Source organism: Lycium ferocissimum, chromosome 10 (assembly GCF_029784015.1).
Source record: "Lycium ferocissimum isolate CSIRO_LF1 chromosome 10, AGI_CSIRO_Lferr_CH_V1, whole genome shotgun sequence".
NCBI lineage: Eukaryota > Viridiplantae > Streptophyta > Magnoliopsida > Solanales > Solanaceae > Lycium > Lycium ferocissimum.
The window spans coordinates 54337544-54358113 of NC_081351.1; the positions used below are offsets into that span (position 1 = coordinate 54337544).

Below are 20570 nucleotides of genomic sequence, written 5' to 3' on the forward strand. Positions count from 1 at the left end.
TGTGGTTTTTAAATTATAAGCCCTCATATTGTTGCCTTTAATTTTTGCCCTTCGCATTTCGGCACTTGCCACTTTCGGGAATAAATAATGAGGTTCGAGTTCGAACCCCGCCGAAGCATAAATTAAAAAAAAAAATCGCAAGACAAGGTTTGGGTCGCGTGTATCGGACCGGCATACTTTTGTTAAGGAATTACACATTTTGCGGACCGGCATCCTCGAAGCTTGTGGGCGACTTGGCATAAGTATGCGGGTCCGGCATAACTTTGATAATTCCTTCACAAAGTTATCTGGGGATGATACTTTTTTAATGGGCAAACTTTTTTCTGCAATAGCCCTTTCACTAGCTTTTCAGCCTTGTTGGACTGTATAATTTCTATATACTTTTACTTAGTATTAACAAAAGATGCCTTCCCAAACTCTGTAAAAGCCACATCAGATAAAATGCATTTTTTGATAGGGCATACTTTTAATGGGCAAACTTTTATGGGATCCGCATAAACTTTTGAATGAATTATCAAAGTTATGCAACAACTGCATACTTATCTAACTAGTCTGAAACAGGCATAAGTATCATCCGGCATTGGTAATTCCTTCAAATTATTCTTGTTTCATTTTACATTTAAACTTGAGAAGGCGAATTTTTTGTGTGTAAATATATATATATGTGGTTCGAACTCGAAACTATGGATTTTAATCAAGGCTTTCTTTTAAAGATTTCAAATATGAGGGGCAAAATTTAAAGACCACCCCAAACGAATTGCCCTGTACAATTTACAATCCAATTGAGACTCCTATTCCTATCTAACTACGAGAAAATAAGAAAAAGGACAGAAATATAATTTCTTTTAAAAAGTTAGAGGCGACGTGTAGTAATTTTCATGTATAAATTTACTTTATGATTGCACCAAAATGACTAAGTAATTATTTGAAACAAAAAAAGGGTCATTCAGATTTGTAACAAAACTAAATTGAATGACCATCCATTAAATTAACCTATCATTCAATATTACATATTTTGAATGGCATTCATCCGATATAAATCTATAAAATAATAATTTGAAATTCCCTTAGAGGCTCACGAACTTATTTGCTTAAGAGCTTTGTGTTTTAGCAATGAAATATTAAGTTTTTTGTTCATGAGTAGAACAAAAAAGGAAAGTGGTTGAGTAGAGAAGAAACTGTAGCATTTATCTTATTATCTCATCGATTAAAAAGTTGTTGCATATATACTGATATATACATGAACTTCTAGTGTTTATATTAATGTTTAGTTATTCTTTAAAGTGGATTTTTCCAAATGAAAGTTTGGTAAAGGAATAGGAAATATCCGAGACACGTCGTGCCAACTATAAGTTTGATGGGTTTGGCCAAGAAAAAAGAAAAAAAAATTAAATACTTCACATGAAAATGAAAGGGAAGAAAAGGGTGCCGAATCTTGTGCTAATGACATAGTTATGATATCACCACCCACTTGAAAAGTGAAAATTCCAGGAATCTTTGTTTGGAGAATATCTAGCTTTTTCTCTTTACACTTCACACGACCCTTGTTTACTTTTATGGAGATTGTAGATCCAGGTGGAAAGCTCCATCCCTTTGTTTTTTATTAAAAAAATGTTTTCCTTTATTCAGTTGAAGTGCACTTACTTCACTTTCCTCACGTTTTTATCCATCTTTCATTTTTTTAACCTTTTGGAGTATTCATAATAAGACAATGATAATCGACATATAATGGTTCTGTTTTGTTTGCATATGTTCTCTGAATTCAAGGAATTTAGGCTTCTAGTTGCCGCTCTCAACATATTATCATGCAAGTCCGTAATTTGATGGAAGTGCATAGGGAATGTTAAAACGTATTTTCTTTAAAATAATCAAGTTCATGGGGTCAGGCAATTACCTTAAAATGGCAATCAACATTACATAATCTTTTCTTGGTATATGTAACCTAAGTTTTGGGTTGAGTCCTACGATGAAATTGTTTTTGGTAAGGAGTGTTTCATTGTAAAATGAGATTTTTCGGAGCAATTTCAGATTAATCAGATTTAAAAGTGGAATCGGCCATTAGGTTTAAGATTTAAGCTCTATCGATTTAATATTTAAGATTCATCGGCCATTAGGTTTAAGATTTAAGCTCTATCGATTTAATATTTAAGATTCTTCGCATGGGTTCAGACCTACCATTAATTTGTTGTAATTATAGTCAATTTTTACATATAAATTTATATTTTTGTCGAAAATACTAAATTCAAATAAATGCATGGCTACAACGCTGCATCCGCTTCTACCAGGCACTAGTGGGAAGACAAAAATAATAATATTAGAGCTATGAGATCGACGTGTCTACATCACTAGGTCCTTTTGTTCTCTCTTTTATCCTTTCTTTAGTTTAGCACTCTAGTTGTGGTCGTTTGATACGCGGACAAAATTATCCTAGTATTATAATTTCAAGATTATAATTTTAGGATTAATTTATCTCATCTAACAGGTTAATGGGATAAGGTGGGATATCCCATCTTTAATTACGGGCTTCCTCTTATACTTTATTTGGTAGAAGGTATAAATTTATGCTGGTATAATTTTATACCTTCTACCAAACATGGTACAAAATTAATTCCAAAGTTAATGCTGGGATATCCCACCTTATATCGTGTACCAAACAACCTAAAGGATTCACGACAAAAATCTAACGAGAAGACATCATTCGGATACAAATGCAACCTAGCAAGTAAAGTTGTGAGTCAATGCTTGCTTAATGAGACTTGAGAGACTAGACAAATAGTTTAAATTAAAGACAGTTCAATTCAACCCCCTAAATCAGAAAATTATGTGGTGTAAATAAAGTAAAAATAATTTTTTTGAAAGTATATAAATTGTTAAATTCTTTGGACAAAACTGATATTTCTAGTGTAGTTGCGCGCAAAGGATGCTTAAAAGAATTACATCATCATATGGTGTATTTGTCCATATATCGATGTAGTGTCTATATAATCATATAATTTTGATTGTGTCAAGTGAGAAATTAGAAGTTATGCATTTAGGTTGCTAGCAGTTTCATATTAATTGGTAGTATCAACCAAGTTTTGTTCGAAATCCGTTAATCTTTGGTGGACCTTCTAAAGATTTCCTCCAACTCCATGTTTGCTAAAACAAATCAATGTATGAGAAACGTAATCCAAAAGAAAAAATATTTCTTGAAGAAATGGGTCGGTAGGGGAATTAATTTTTTTTACTTCAACGAAGTAATTGGGAGATAGAGTAAACAAAGAAACTGATATGATTTGAGATTTTTATTGCAAAAGATAGTGTTGTACACGTATATTAAAAGTTTTTTATAGCAAATAATATTGTTTTTGTTTACTGAGTGAACCACAGAAGATATTTAGAGTTTTAATTTTACAACTTAACAAAATAAGAACTATGAGAAGAAACCTCTAATTAGCTAAAACATGATGGAAGAATATAAGGAATTATTTGTAAATACAGATCGATGCAATGCGATTGGTGCTAATACACCACAATATTAAAAGATAAATACATGCACACGCATCTTGTTAAAAGAATTTTGAAAGCTTTTATTTGTTGTGTCAGCATCTAATACTACAAGGAAATATTCGATTTAGTACTCCATGTGTTTCAATTTACGTATCTTTTGTTTTTTAGTCTATTTAAAAAAAAATGCAGATTAATATAATTGGTAACTCTTTAATAAGTATGTAATACAAACACTCCACATACCACAAGATTTAAATGATATTTCACTATGGTATATATCTTCTACTTAAGACTCCAAAATTTAAAAATCTTGCTTATTTTTTAAAATTTTATGCCTAAACCCATAAACTTCCTAATTTGACGTAGAGACCATATATTCACGTGTCTCACTTTTTGCACCAAAAATCGGCCTACTTCCTTTTGTTTGTTATTGACACACTAAATCCAGACTATTGACTAGAGAAGAACACTACAAGGAGAAAGCAAAGCTGCAAATAACAATTATGGGATATTTTATAAAAAATATACAACTTTTGAAAATATTTACACCACATTAGGCCAATATACAATATTATATTTAGGGAAAAGCAATATACATAATGTATCAATCTTGTATAAAGTGTATAATAATATATAAAAGTTGTTTATAAATAAATATGTTGAAAAACTGGTGTTTAAACACAAAATATGAGCCGCGTGACGTGAATATTTTCAAAAATAGAGATAGAGCGTAATTTTCGCTTCTTATTTTGTGCGATCTTTGACGGTTGGAGAAGATAAGTGGGCCAGCCATTCTGCAACATACGGCCCATGGACCAAAAGACATCTTCCTCCGTGCGCTGCGAATTCAATTCCCTTTCATGGGCCCACACCCTGTAACTGTTGTGGGCCCATTCCATCATCCTCAGCCAACTAGCTGCCTTTTCTCATTAATCAATTATCAATTATAAAAATAAAAATAAAAAATAAAAAACTAGGAAAAGAAAAGATGACGAAAACAAGAAAATATTTTTTGTATTCGACATATTTTGCTTTACTTTTTTTTTCTCACCCGATTGCCGCATCTACAAACATTAAAATCCAATCATATCCGGATTGTAACAACAATAACAACCATTTCTAAGTAATTAATTGCCTTATTAAGGATTTTTTCATATCTGTTGAGCCAAAATCGCAACTCGACTTTTAAGTTAAGAATGACATGAAAGCAGCCTCCATTCACATCGTTTGGTGATCAATTTTCTTCACTTTAGATATTCAATAGGCACTACTTTAATTAAATGCCAATATAAATAGATTTGATAAATTTAAGGGACCGTCTATATCTTCGGCGATAGAAAGAAGAAGATGTAGAAAATAAAAGGATGAGGAAAACAAGAAACTAAGTTTTGTAGCACTGTATTTGTTTTGACATAACTAATATGGAGTAGACAACAGCTTGCTCGATGTGCCCGTTTGACTTCGGCCACACACATAGTAAATGATGAAACATATTGATTTCCAGAAATAGGGAATGAAAAGAAATACTATGAAAGGTTTAGCTGGACATCAATATTTGGGAGCTACTGAGATCGTGACATTACATTTCAAATTATAACCAGTTAAGCAAGTTGTGTAAACATTATTTTTGTATTCTACAAAATTACGTCCATACTTGGCTTTATTTATCTAGTCTATTAAATGATAATTATTTGTAAAGGTGTGATATGTTCTATGTTAAGCAATTGGGATTTAGTTTCCAAATACTATCGAAAGAGTTTTATGTTACTCCTTTGACAAATCAGAGCAGAACAATCGTGAATTCGTAGAAACGAAAATCAATTTTGTAAAAGAGAAAATTTAATGTGAATTTTTGGAATAAACGCGTGTGACATTATTTCTATGGATTATTCAAAACGAGTAGCTCAGCAACCTCATTCACTGTTTTGACCAATTTAATAAGTATATTTAATTATAGACAACTAGTCCTTAAAGGAGGACAAATACAGCTAATAATTTGGCCCTTAGGGTTAGACTTCTGACCACTTTAATATATTTAAATTCTTACCAAATAGTTTTTTAAATTATTAACCTCATGCGTATTTGATCTTTTTTTTTTTTTTTTTTTTGTGTCGGATCACATGTTCACATAGCTAAAGGCCTCATATTCTACATTAATTTTTAATTTATTCACTAATTGTATATTCAAGTAGAAATCTTATCGAGTTCTATTTCTTTAAAAAAAAAAAAATTGCAACAATATGTTATATTCTTGATTTCTCCCTCCAATCTTCCCCGCTCTTAAGAAAAATTGTTGTCGTTTTTGCCAAAAATGGAAAAGATGTAGTAGTAGCTAGTATGATATTTTCTTTATTTAGATTTTTGTGACGTGGAAGAAAAGTTGTTCACACTTTTAAGTAAAAATACAAGAGGGAGGAAATAGTAAGCTTTTCTCGATATGTGAATTAATGGAAGTCTTAACTATATATTATGCAAATTAAAAGAAGATATAATTGGAAGTCCAAGTCACAATAAAAGGTAACATATCACTTCACAAATGTCATTTGAAAAAAGATTTTAGTTTTAGGAGAATTTAGATATCCAATATAATAGTAGAAAATTGCTTCTTCCATCCCATGATCCACGATGTCAATATTGCCAGCTGAATTAAAATGAAGCTCCTAATAATTATTTTAATCATAAAAAAGTAGGACGAAAGTGCCGTAAATTATTACTATAGAGAAGTATCTCAGTCCTATTCTAGTTGTCGAGTCTTCGAAAAATTATATCTTGATTATTAATGTTCAATGAGAAAACTTGCTATTTTCTCATAAATTACGTAAAAGAGAAGCTAATATTACTACCAATTTATTATATTTATGGATTTGCATTGGAACAATAGTATAAATTATTAATGTTTGACCTATAACGTACAAGTTCGGATAATGAAATCAACTGCTGATACTCAATGGCGGAGCCGGGTCGAGGGGTTTATCCATATGGTGGTTTTTTGTGAAAAAAATTACATTATATACGTTATTATATATATATATATATATATATATATATATATATATATATATATATAAGTAGTGCTTTCCTTGCAGGGATTCTTGTATGTTTATTTTTTAATATTAATTTAGTGAAAATTATTCCGTTATCCGATGCGATATGTTGTGTTGGGACAGGTTGCGTGTATTATATCCTTGACATGTGTTCCTTTCCCCAACCCCGTGTAAAACACGATACTTCGTGAGCTGCCTTTTTTATTTTATTTTTATCAAACATTTTGGGAAGGATGATATATATTTGCTTATTTGTGAGCATAGATGGTAAGATTAAGCCCGTCAACCGGTTTCAACCGGACTGGACCGGTAACTGTTTAATAAACCGGCCGATTTCCGGTTTAAAAATCGGAACCGGCCAACAGTTTCGGTTTACCGGTTTTAAAATGCAAACCGGACCGGTCCGGTTCGAAACTGTCCAAAACCTCTTTTTTTTTTTTGTATAGTATATACATATTATAATATTTATTAGTATATTGTAGGTATATTTACATATGTTATATAAATTTATAAGTAAAGTTTATTTTACTGACTAACATCAATACAGCATATACGTATATATATATATATATATATATATATATATATACGCTTAAGTTATACAACATATACCTAAACTATACTAAGAATATACTTATATATATCAATATACTTAGGTTATATATATATATATATATATATATATATATATATATATAGAGAGAGAGAGAGAGAGAGAGAGATTATGAGAGATTATAAGTATATATATATATATATATATATATATATAAGTTATAAGTATAACTTAAGTTATTTATAGCTTAAGTTTTTTCTAAGTTTATAAATTTGTATTTTATAAATTAAGTTTATTTATATTATAAGTATATTCTTAGTATATTTTAGTTATTTTTCAAGTATATAACTTTCTAGTTTTTAATTTAAGTAGATGTATATTATAAGTATATTCTTAGTATATTTTAGGTATATTCCTAACTTAATATAAGTAAAAATATGAACACAAGTAAATAGAAGAAAGCTCGATGAGAGCCATATATTTTATTCATTTATGGATAACATTTATTTGCAAGTTGTAATTTTTTTTAACTTGCAAATAATACATGAGTTGCAAAGAAATAGTAGAATAATAAAATCACCAATTGTCAATCATTTGGTTAATTTCCCCCGCATCATATTCAGTCATGAAGATATCTTCAAAGGTCTTCCATTTGGTCCGCTTTACTTGCTATCAAATCTTCAATCTCTTCCTCTTCACCTTCCACCGCTTCTAAGTTTTGGTTGTGTCGCTTCGATCTAATCCAATCGCGAATGCACACTAGTACTTGCAAGCTAAAATCGGATAATGAGTGTCTATGGTCTCCAATTTGTTGTCTTCCTTGGCTAAATGCATTCTCCGAAGCCACGGTTGATATTTGAACCGTAAGGATATCTCGAGCCATTCTTGAAAGTATCGGATGACTCCTCTTGTATTTCTTCCACCATGCTAAGACGTCCAAATCATCTAGTTGGTTTATATCCACATTTGGCTGCATCAAATAAAAGTGATATTCATCAAAGTTTGCATTACGAGAAGGAGTTGGATGTGAATGTAAAACTCTTAAATGCGACAAATCCGACAAGCCCTTTTTGCTACTTCGAGAAGTAGTAGGGTGTGGAGCAATGGGTGTAACATTTTCTTCCAAATTAGAATAATGACTAAAAACTTTTCTAAACTCGACATCAATCGCGAGCTCGGCATCAATTAAAGATGGTTCAACATCCTCTTCAATTTCTAAAAAGGTATAAATTTGATTAACCAATGCTCTAGTATAAAACATTTTTAAACAAGGATTTAAAAGAGAACCCAATATAAATAAAGTTGGGATGGGAAAAAAATACTTCTTAAATTTTGTTGTCATATTAAAAATAGCCGCTTGATAACCGGATTTATTTTTATACTCTTGTAAAACTCTAGCTATTTTATGAAGTAGGCTAAAATTTGATTTACCGTGGGATAGAATTGTCTAGAAAAAGCAAGAGTTGCATTATAAAAATCTTGTAAGAGTTCAACACATTCCTTAACATCTTCCCAATCCGTAATATTTGACCAATCATCATTATTAATATTATATTTGTTGTGAACTTGTTGTATGGCCTATACTCATATGCTTATTGTAGCATAATGTAAGTGCAGTTCTACCTAGTCTCAATTTCTACTTCAATTTTTCTAGGTCTAAGGCTATTTTCCACACAAGAATTCTTAAAATCTCTCAGTCTTCCCCTATTAGCATTACAAAAGAGAAACGCAACCGCATTTTTAACTTTTTGAATAGAATCTTCAAAACACTCAAGATCTTCTTTAACAATTAAGTTTAAAATGTGACAACTACATCTCACATGAAAAATATTTTTTAGCGGAGGGTTTAATTCCCTTTTTAAAAGACCAACTGCCTTTGTATTATTAGAAGAATTATCTAAAGCAATACAAAATGTTTTTCTATAAATATTAAAAAATCTCATAACAGTAGACATTGAATCCGCTAAAATTTTTCCATCGTGACGACCTTTCCATTCATCATATAAAAAAGCTATAATTCTTTTTTGCATAACCCAATTATCATCAACCCAATGACATGTAATAGCAAAAAAATCTAACTTGTTAAGACTAAGACCCAAATCGGTGGTAAGAGAAACATTACAATTTAAAGAATTAAATACATGGCGCAAATAAAATCTATATTTTTTTTATACAAATCTATAACATCCGCTCTACAAGTACTTCTAGGAATACCCTCAAATAGCGGATTATAACAACGTTGAATGTAAGTAACAAACCCCAAACCCGAAGGAAAGGAAAATGGTAAACAATCATAAGCTACCATTTTAGCTATTTTTACACTCTCTTTTTTCTTGTCATACTTAAAATTTTTACCGGTTAGTGGGTCTATCGTCATTTGAATTCCCCCATATTTGAACCCGTTTGCTCTCCCCAAACATCCATATGTTTAAGTCTCATATGCTTATTTAGTGTACCCGTTCCACCATTCTTACTAGTTCCTTGCCTAAAAGCAAATTCTTGTCGACATATGGTACATTTAGCTGTTTGGCTTTCCTTATCCTTAGTCATAAAATTCCAAATTTTAGCGGTTGGCTTATGAGTTCTAGGCAGTTTGTCTTGTGTATGTGATTGTGCAGGACCTGTATCTCCTATGGGATTTTCGGGAGCTTGTGTTTCATCATCATCATCATCAATTTCATTAAAAGTGTCAGTATAATGTTGTTGCATTGCCTCATGATCTAAAAGTGGATTATTTCCACCAACAACAATACCTAAATTAGATGTTTCGTTCACAAATGTTTCCTCATCAAACCCACCCTTAACAATACCACTACTACCGGTGCCATGTCTAAATCTCTTCGCCATTATTAAATAGAATTAATTTAAATCACACTCAAATAAATCACAAGAAAATAAATTGCAACAAATTAAATTGCGTAAATTAAATAGCGAAAAATAAAGATAGAGTTGGAACACAGGTACTAAATTGCCGGACTAATTTCCAACAAAGTGAAGGCGGCTAGAATTGCAAATACACCAAAGCTACTTCGGATTGTTGCAAAATCACCAACTCCACCAACAATATTATAATTGCAAAATTAATAATTGAAACTAGAATAAGACTTTATAATATTTAATTGAGAGAAATTTAAAGTGGCTAATTGTTGCAAAGTAACTCTAATTGAGAGATTGAGAGAAAGAGAAGAGTGAATTGGTGTGGATTAAAATGGAAATGGAGAGGGGTTTATATAGGGGTGGGGGATGGGTTAAAGTGTTAAAAAAAAAGTTTGGGGGGTTGGGGGGGCCAAAATGGGGGTTTGGAACAGTTTGGCAACGACCATTTTTGCAAATGGACCGTTGGCCAACGGTCCAAAATGTCATGTTCCAACGGCTACATTTTTTTATTTTTATTTTTAATTAAACCGGTTTAACTTGGTCGGTTCGATAAAAAAAAAAAACGAAACCGGACCGGTATATATTAAATGGTTGACCGAAACCGGCGGTAAACCGGTTCTACCGATTCCGGTTCCGGTTACCGATTTGGATGGAAAAGGCTAGGATAATGACATGTATTTTTTCAGGTGCTCTTGATCACGTAAGGGAGGAAAAGTGGACGTACTAAAGTGTTGAGCAAAAAAATATGGAACAAATATTTACACTTCGAAAAATCATACAAATTGGAGAGATAAATAATTTAATATAGTTTTAAGTGAATATTAAAAAGGATAATGTAAAGTACATATCACACTAGTTTTGATGGTTGATTAACGAACGAAAAAGAACAGATATTATCATGTGCACAAAAAAGGGGTGGAATCCAGAATATGAGGATCCACTCAACTAACTTTCTATATGATTTTAGATATGATCTTTTGTTCTTGAAATAAATTTTTTATTTTTAGGATCTGTATGCAAAAGAAAAAAGAAAAAAATTACGATCTGATTCTCAAAGGAAATTTAGCAAAGTGTCAAAAGAACATTTGGTGAGACTGGACCTATATATACCACCGACGGTTAAGAAACTAAAACATAGATAATAAGAGTTGGTTGCATTTATAAGATAAGGTACCGTGTAATTTTCAGTGAACTAATTCATGTTTATTAAAAAAATGAGTTGGTATGATTTTAATCTGAAATCTAAGAATGTCATATACGCCATAATAATACCAGTTCAAGTCAATATCCTATCCATATTATTTATGATTCATAATTATACCAAGACTTTTTTTCTTCTTCTTATAGTTGGGGCATTAATAGTTAGCGTTATCTATACTCTATTTCTCATAATTAATGAATTCTATTTGAACCAACTTGGTTCTAGTTGCATTAGTTATATCTTTAGGCTACCATTTAGATAACCTCCTGTAATTAACAATTAGGAAGTTTCCACTGTAGTTTACATCTTATCATCAGATCTTAAAAGGCAACTTTTTTTTTTTTTTTTTTTAAAATGTTTTTATTACATGGGGGGAGGGGGAGGGGAAGGGGAAATAGGAAAAGGGATTCTGATGTGGAGATTCACCAACAAGATGATGAGTTCGAACAACCAATTAATTACTAAATCCCTGCAGATCTTAAAAGGCAACGAATGATAAAACTAATTTTCAACATTTAATTTATTCTATTTACTAGATTATCAATATACCACACACAAAAAATCAATGGAGCGAATAAGTTGTTTAGATAGCTTTTCAATTGTTATATGTTTTAGAGTACTTTAACGTTTAGTAATTGTATGTTAAAATGTTAAATTGTTTAGACATGTATTACACTTAACGAAATATTAAAGTTTTGTAAGGAAATACTTCATTTATTTAAAAATGACTAGAATCAATTTCCAAACTCCAAAATTTTATTTCAAGTTGGAGTACAAAGAAATTGACCATCTAAATTATTTTTTGAAAAAACAAGTTAAAAGAAGCAAAAATTTTATATATCCAAACGAGTCCTTAATTAATCAGACTGTTTGAGTTCTTTTTTATGTGAGAGTACGAGTACTATTTATGGAACATTTAATTTAATATCATATTAATAGTAACAAAAATATAATAATAGTTGCTAAATCCAATTAAGTTACTAGAAAAATTAGATTATGAAACTTATTAAAAATTGTTTTTTTTTCTTATTTAAATTTCTACCAAATATTGTGCTTAACGCTTACTAAAAAAAATACTCTAGAAAGGGAACGAAGGGTGGGACCCATTGACTCAATGATTTACTCTACCTATGTATCCACTCTCCCACCTATTTATCCTTTCTTTCTTGTTTTTCCACAAAACATTTTCGATACACATCTCTCTTTTCTCTCCTTAAATCCTAACATATTTTCACCTTCCAACTTAAGAATCTTTATCTTCACTTTCACTTTTATTTATGCTTATCACTTCAACATTCACCAATACTGAATAATCAACTTCTCTATTTTTCAGCGCTATTCAAAACCAACCCCATCTGGTTTTCTTCTTGTTTTAGCTCAATTCTTGGTTTTTAATTCACATATCAGTGTTTGTTGTGGATGAATGTTAAAGATTTAATCTTTTTGGTGTTTGTTGAATAATCAAATCCTTAATTTTTCAGCTCAGTTTCAAAACCCCATCTGGTTTTCTTGCTGTCTTAGCTCAGTTTTTGGTTTTTAATTCACATATCAGTTTTTTTTTTGTTTTGATGGGTACTGATTATAGACATGCATAAATGTTAAAGATTCAATCTTTTTGGTGTTTGGTGAATCTTGGGTTTCAGATCTGGATTTAAGCTGCATTTTGGATTGTAGATTTGAGGTTTTTCTAAGTTCTGGATCTGTTTTTGTTGAGTTTGTAAGCATTGTTTGAGAATTCTTTTTTTTTTGTGTTGTGGGAGGTTTATGAAATTCTGTAAGTTGGGTCTGTTTTTGTTGAGTTTGTAAGCATTGTTTGAGTATATATTTTTTTTTAAGTATTTTTTGGGTTGTGGGATGAAGTGGGGTTATGGGTCAAAGTCAAGGTGTCGCCACAGCTCAGTGGTTGCTGTGGCAGAGGAAACTGAAGGAATTGAGATTGATGAAGTGTTTATAGAGAGCTATTGGGCTAATTTGCCTTCAGAGTTATTGAGAGAGGTACTTGTAAGGATTGAAGATACTGAATCTAAATGGCCTTTGAGAAAGAATGTAGTGTCTTGTGCTGGAGTTTGTAGGAGCTGGAGAGACATTATGAAGGAGTTGGTTAAGACTCCTGAAGTTTCTGGCAAGTTAACTTTCCCTATTTCTGTCAAACAGGTAAAGAATCCACTTTTCAAGTGATTTGCATTTGGATTTGAGGTAGTCTCATTTTAGAAGTAATTTTGTTGGTTATGGTGTTGATTTGATTTGGAGTTTTCTTGTTTAAGTGGTTTTGTTTCATTTCTTCAAGACTTAATAGCCTGTTTGGCCAAGCTTATTTTTTACCAAAAGTACTTATTTTTTCAATAAGTGCTTTGAAAAAAAAAGTGAGGTGTTTGCTCAAGCTTTTAGGAGGAAATAAGTGCTTCTAGGGAGTTACAAAACAGTTTTTCAGAAGCTAGAAAAAATAGCTTATGCTCAAAATCACTTTTTTGAAAAGTATTTTTGAGAAAAATACACATAGAAGCACTTTTTAAAAGTTTCTAGCCAAACACTAATTACTGCTCAGAAGTGCTTTTTAAATTAATTGGCCAAACACAAATTGATTTTTCTTCAAAAGTACTTTTTAAAATAAGCTGATTTTATAAGCTTGGCCAAACAGGCTATTAGATTTGTTATTTGTTCTATAGCTTGATTTTGAAGTTCAAGATTGGCTTTGGTTTAGGTTGAGCTTGATTGAAGATTTAGGAAGCCATTGAAATGATAAATTTTAGGCACTAGGCAACTCTTTGGTTCATTTTCCATGTTTTTGGTGGCCTCTATTCTATCTTCTTGATGATTTTTCTAAACAACTCTTCCAAGTTTTATTTTTCTGCAACTATGATAGTTTTTGGACCACTGTATTTACTGGATATGAGTTATACTGTCTAATTGCTGTGGAATTTTGAGGAAAATATGAAGTTCATTATTACTTTTATCTTTGTTTCATGTATTCTTAGTAGTATTCCTTATTTTTGCAGCCTGGTCCACGGGACACACTCCTTCAGTGCTTTATAAAGCGAAACCAGGCAACACAGACATATCATCTATACCTCAGTTTGACTCAAGGTGAGCATTTATTGTTTAAGAATCTGGGCCTTTAATTTTTTGAAGTTTTATCCTTTCAAACGAGGGGTTGTGTGGAAGGAAGCATGATGTTGTATTCAGCTAGAACTCATTCTCAAGTTTTGAATCATCTGACATTGTTGTTTATTGTGGCAGCCTTAGCTGATGATGGCAAGTTTCTTCTTGCTGCTCGGAAGTACAGGAGGCCCACCTGCACTGACTACACTATATCACTGGATGCAGATGAAATGTCAAAGGGAGGTGGCACTTGTATCGGCAAATTAAGGTATGGCTTGCTTATTGCTGCTGATGGGGTGAGTGATAAAGCTTAGACGGTGTTTAAGGATTGTTTTTCCTTTTGGCTAGATCAAATTTCCTTGGAACCAAGTTTACTGTATACGATTCTATTCTACCTTACGCTGGAGCCAAACTGGTGAAGAGCCGTTCCACCAGGCTTGTGGGCTCAAAACAAATGAATCCTAGAGTGCCTGGTGGAACATATGAAGTTGCTCATATTTCATACGAGTTGAATGTACTTGGAGCCAGGTGAGGCTTTGATTTTCTTGCAAAATATCTTTGCACTATGGACTAAATATTTCAATTTTCCTCTTCTAGTAATGGTTACTAATGATAGGTGAATCATGTTATGTAACTAGCAGGGGGCCAAGAAGAATGCATTGTGTGATGGATGCTATCCCAGCTTCTGCCATTAAACCTGGAGGTATAGCTCCCACACAGGCTGATTTTCTAATGGGCAATACTGGTTCGGGTTCCTCTCTTCCAAGTCGATGTCTTCGATCCAAATCAAGTCGCTCTTCATCCGGGCCTATAGAAACTCAAAGAGAAGGTTCACTGGTTCTGAAAAATAAGGCTCCCAGATGGCATGAGCAGCTCCAATGCTGGTGTTTGAACTTTCATGGTCGGGTAACTGTCGCCTCCGTGAAGAACTTTCAGTTGGTGGCTTCTCCAGAGAATGGTATGGTGGCTGGACCAGAACACGAGAAGGTTATTTTGCAGTTCGGTAAAGTAGGGAAGGACATGTTTACAATGGATTACCGCTACCCACTATCAGCATTCCAGGCATTCTCCATATGCCTTAGCAGCTTTGACACTAAAATTGCTTGTGAATGACTTCTCTTCCAGGTTTGGGTCTTACCTCTTTCCTTGCACAAGTTCAAATTTACAAACAAGTTTATTACGTAGTCTTTCACAATTATTAAGATAACGAGGAGGAAACTTTTATCAGTTCACTCTATAACTTTGTCACTTGCATTGAACCTTTTAATCTAAAATCTTGTTTTTGGTCGTCTGAGAGTTAGATTCGAGTATCCTTTTTACATGGGAAGGCTTTGCCTTGATGAGAGATTTTAACACTCCTTTTCCCCCTCGTTTTAATATCCAAAGATAATCGGTGTCCGTATTTTGTATTAGTGAATCCCTGAAGGCAAAGACCCTCTAGTTTTTGCCGCCTCAATGCTTTTCGAGCTGGTCATGTAATTAGTTGATTACCAAAGGGGAATTCATAGTAATTGTGGCTTAACGTCTCTTTAAGCTTGCAATCATTGTTACAACTTACATGAAGGGAAGAGGATGTTTGGTTTTGTTGAATTTTGGTGGTTTATAACACACAATCAAAGATTAGAACAGATAAAAAGTTCTCACGTGGTACGCTGTTGTAATTGAAATTCAAGTATCTTGGCATGTCTCACATAATGTGTTGTAGTACCAAGTTGTTATTACCTTCAGTATGTTCTCCTGGCTTCTAAATTTCGTCTTCGCATTTGTTTGGTGCGCTTTAAACAGCGGGGCGTGGTTGCTTGGAAGTGCAATAGTTCCAGTGGAAAAGCGATTGAATGCGAAGCACCAGAATGGTGCAAATGCCAAATAAGATGCCAAAGTTGATATCATTGATTCTTGTATGTTGTCTCAAGGACCACACCAGAAATGGGAGAGAGAAACTGAAGAACCAAAGAATGTTGCAGCTAAAGATTAGACAAAAATATGATCCTCTAAACATATTTTGTACATTTCGTGTTTCTTTGTACATAATTACTTGAATCATATTTTGAAGAATCTTTAAAGCTGTTGTTGCCATTTGAATTTCATACCCTTCCTTGCCTCTCTATCTCTTTCTGTATCTTCTATACTATCTTTCAGTGTTTATCAAGTAATTTGCTGCTTGGAACTGCTGAAAACGTCGATGATTTATCATAATTTGTCAGCAAGTAATTTGCTGCTAGGGACACTGAAGTTCTATTTGGAATTTGGATGGCACCTAAAATTCTGTTTTTATTTTTTTCACTTTTAGCATATCAAACAACTAAATATTCTTTGCAAAAACTATAACCAAACACAGTTTCATCTTCAACTCCAATTTCAAAATTTCAAATAAAGTAAGTGAAAAATATTTAGTTTTCAAACTCCAATTTCAAAATTTCAAATAAAGTAAGTGAAAAATATTTAGTTTTCATGGCCAGACGCCTGCTAAGTTTCTCTTTGTTTCATGTTATAATTTCAAAATTTTGTGTGTCCTGTAAATATGTAGTTTTATTTCTTTCTGTCTCCCCGGCTTTCTAGTTATGGTAACATCACTTGCTTTACGCCTTTACATGCGCTTTACGCCTTTACATGTCTATAATCCAAATTTGTCTCAACATCTTTGAGACATTTGGACTACTTTTCTAGCTTCTACAAGAGAGGTCGGTACGTATTTGTTACTACTACACTCGAGAGTATTCGATTAGTGGATTATATAAGACTTTTGTATACGGTGTTAATTCTTAACAGTTGTTTTTTGATAGATTTCTCTCTATGTATTTTTTGATAACTATCCATAAGTGGCCAATTCATTAGTCGGCCAAAAATTTACATACCAAAAGGGGTATAACGTGGGCTGATCCACGTTATACCCCAACATTTTTTTTTCAATTGTCAGAATGTTGAACCGAAAAAAAAAATATATATATATATTTTGTAAAACGTGGATCCCTCCACGTTTTACGTTTCATTAATTTTTTCCCCCACGGTTTAGGGTTTTGTTTGACGTTACCTCTATTTAAATCATATTCGGCTATGTTTTTAATAAAAACAATTTATTGATTTTTTTAATTTTTAAAGCATATAGTTAATTTTAGTGAATAACTCCAATAAATATTTTAACACATATAATAATTAAATATGTGTTATTTATGCAAACAGAAATAAAAATAAAATATAAGTTAAATAAACGTCACACATTAACTAAGTAATAAATGTTAAATTACATGATAGCTATTAAACTGTTATATATTCTTGGAAGATTACATAAGGAAACAACAATCGTACAAGTTAAGAAAAAACATAAAAACCAACAAGCAACAATAACTACCGATTTCCGTTGGGCGGCGATTCTTGTTATGGCGTTTGCTTGCACGTACTACACTTTCTAGCCATACGAGCGGGAGCTATATCCATTTCATTCCTCCTTCTAGTTGTAGTCCGCGTTCCTGGAAGTTCGCTCGTATTCGGTGTTTGCAATTAAAGCTGAAGGGAGAAGGTGGCCAATATGCCTCATCACCCAACGGTGAAAAATTTCCACTGTACGTTTGCTTGTAAAACTTGCAACTGTAGTACTTGCAATAAGGAAATGAATCCACACACATCCTTGGCTTTCCTCAACGAAGCGCGGCATAAACAAATATACAAATATGACAATGCAGATGCTCTCCAAGCTTGTGTACTCATTGCTCCAAGGTCACGCATGTCAAGCAAATAGTCTAAATTAAGTAAGTCACCTGGACTTATCCGGAAATATCGTGCCGCCACAAAGCCATAGCAAGTACAACCTAATCGTGTTGCACAACAAATTTCGGGGTCCGATCCGTAATGTCATCTAAGCCTCTAACATATTCAATTAATTTATTTAGTTCTAACCTACTAACACCATTAAAACAATCCAGACCGGGTGCCCAACCAATAAGCTCATGGATTAATTGTTGCCACCCAACAATATCTATAAATCTAGCATTAACATTATTCAAGGGATTACCATCAACAACCATGCCAAACATGATCTCAATATCTTGTAATGTGATTACCCGTACGCATGAAATGTGTGCGTCTCGGGACGCTATCTCTCTATAAGTGCATGAGCGCCAATCATATGATACACATCTTACCTCCACTACTCCCCCTAAATCCACACGTGCCAAAGTAGTCAAGGATGCGAGGATGCAAAGGATGACGCTTCACGTGCTTCCAAAATTCGGTATCCGCGCGGCGTGAAATAGGCATCCTCGCGTTCTGTCAAGGCACCATCCCACAACCCGTGATCGATGCTTCTCCCCGGAGTGTTAACACATCATACACTTCGGCCCCGATGTACGCATACCCGTGGAAGCTCCATACCTTAGATAAAAAAAAAAAAAAAATTAAAGTCCAAGCTATTTGGAGTAATTTACTATTAAAAAAAATTATTATTCCAATTTTAGCGGAAACAAATATGCACTGGCTAGATAAAGTCGACTTCCATTCGCCTTATTTAGAAACCACTGATAGTGGACCACATTAATGCCTATAAGGTATAGATAAAATAATTATCCACCCACTTAGACTTAGGTCCCATATAATAAAGCATTATCATGACATTTTAAGTATCTTTATTTTTTGGGCTACCGAGGCATTAATCTAAGCGCACTAATTTTTAATTGGAGAAAACAAGTATTCACCGTTGAAAAGGAAACACATGTATTATCGATAAGAGTGTCACCAAATCGACCAAATTTTATATACCAATCCACAAAAATAACAATAACATAACAACAAATTTCTTCAAAAGTGCTACTAAACAAATCAGACCTTTTATATAATAATGCTTCTAACAATCATATCTTAAGTTCAAATTAAAATAACACAAATAAGACAAACATATATCTTATACGCATTAAAATAACACAAATAAAAAATAACAATTAAGATATATAAGACAAACAAATATTCTACATCTACTAGAAATATACAATTATATGAGTTAGAAAAAAATACCTTAATTTAGATAGCAACAAAAGATAAGGATGAACAAGTTACTCCAAAAATTAGATCAGAACCGCAAGGTTTTAAAAGAAAATAAATGGAGGAGAAGGAAAAGGAAAAGGAGATCAAAATTCTTGGAGGAAGAGGCGGAAGAGAAGATGATATTATTTAGGGCAACACCTGAGAGTCGGGGAGGGGATCCGCGATTACAAATATATATTTGTAAAACGTGGATCCCTCCACGTTTTACTAAAATTTTTTTTTTTTTTTCGGTTCCACATTCGACAATTGAAAAAAAAATGTTGATAACGTACATACGTATCCACCCTTTGAGGGGTGGGGTGGCATGGCACCCCCTAAATTAATAATTTTTATATACTTATGTTGTAATTTGCTTAAATTAGGTTAATTATTTGATCCCGCCACCCCGATTAAATTAGACAAAGGTGCCACTTTGGTAGACACAAGTTTGAATCTATCTTAAACATTTTTTGACTCCCGTTTTTCTTTGTGCTTTTTACTTCCTTTGTACCAAAGAATTCCCTTTTCGGCTCTCCTAATTTTCTATTTATCTTTATTATTTATATTGCCTTTCCTCTTTTTTATTATTTTATCTGTTATATCTAGCGAGAACACAAAATAAAAACTTCAAAATCCCTTAAATTAAGCATTTCTCTTAATCTAAATTTGTGAGTATTTAAATTGAAAAACTTGGGTCTCAATGGAATTTTGGATTGAGATCAAAATTCATTTTTTTTAATTATTATTTCTATTGTTTATTACTCCCTCCGTCCATGTTTACTTGTCTATATATGACTTGGGACACTCTTAATAAGCAATAAATAAAATGAGAAATGAATTGGAATACTTAATAATAAGGGTAAAATAGGTATAAAATGGTAAATTATGTCTTGATTTTTCAAACTATATAACTTACAAGTAAAAGTGGACATATATTTTTAGTCTAATGGACAAATAAAATGGACGGAGGGAGTGTATTATAAAATTTATGCTATTCTATAATTGTTAAATTTAATTTAAATCACTTTGCTACTTAAATTGTGATGGAAATTTAGTAGTTTTATGATTTATTTTTGAGAACTTGTAGTTTATCTAATTTCAATTTACTTATGGGGTGTATTTACCTATTGAAGAGTTTTTTTTTTCTTATTTTGATTGGTATAATTCTCTTATTGAAGATGTTATTTTACTTGTGCAAATTTATTTTTTAATATACATAAGAGATGCAAGTCCTTTGAAAATGTTGATTTTAATTCGTTGTTAATGGGTGCAATTCCTTGTTTAAGATGCTAAT

At 32.4% G+C, this 20570-nt stretch overlaps 1 protein-coding gene across 2 annotated transcripts; it reads left to right on the plus strand.

Annotated features, from left to right (window-relative positions):
- The first annotated feature begins 12357 nt into the window (after positions 1-12357).
- LOC132034317 (tubby-like F-box protein 3) lies at positions 12358-16370 on the plus strand. Of its 2 annotated transcripts, none has more exons than XM_059424626.1 (6): positions 12358-13318; positions 14161-14248; positions 14402-14531; positions 14612-14791; positions 14902-15388; positions 16049-16370. In XM_059424626.1, the coding sequence occupies exons 1-5, from the start codon at positions 13019-13021 to the stop codon at positions 15374-15376; spliced, it is 1173 nt and encodes a 390-aa protein (XP_059280609.1). In that variant the 5' UTR covers positions 12358-13018; the 3' UTR covers positions 15377-15388; positions 16049-16370. The 2 variants fall into 2 exon arrangements, with proteins under 2 accessions (XP_059280609.1, XP_059280610.1); XM_059424627.1 differs by having other exon boundaries at positions 12359-13318; positions 14905-15388.
- Positions 16371-20570: the final 4200 nt, after the last annotated feature.

Coding starts and splice junctions, on each gene's coding strand:
- LOC132034317 (XM_059424626.1), top strand. CDS start 13,019: ATGAAGTGGGGTTATGGGTCAAAGTCAAGGTGTCGCCACAGCTCAGTG. Junction 13,319..14,160: donor TCCCTATTTCTGTCAAACAG/GTAAAGAATCCA, acceptor TTATTTTTGCAG/CCTGGTCCACGGGACACACT. Junction 14,532..14,611: donor ACTTGTATCGGCAAATTAAG/GTATGGCTTGCT, acceptor CCTTTTGGCTAG/ATCAAATTTCCTTGGAACCA.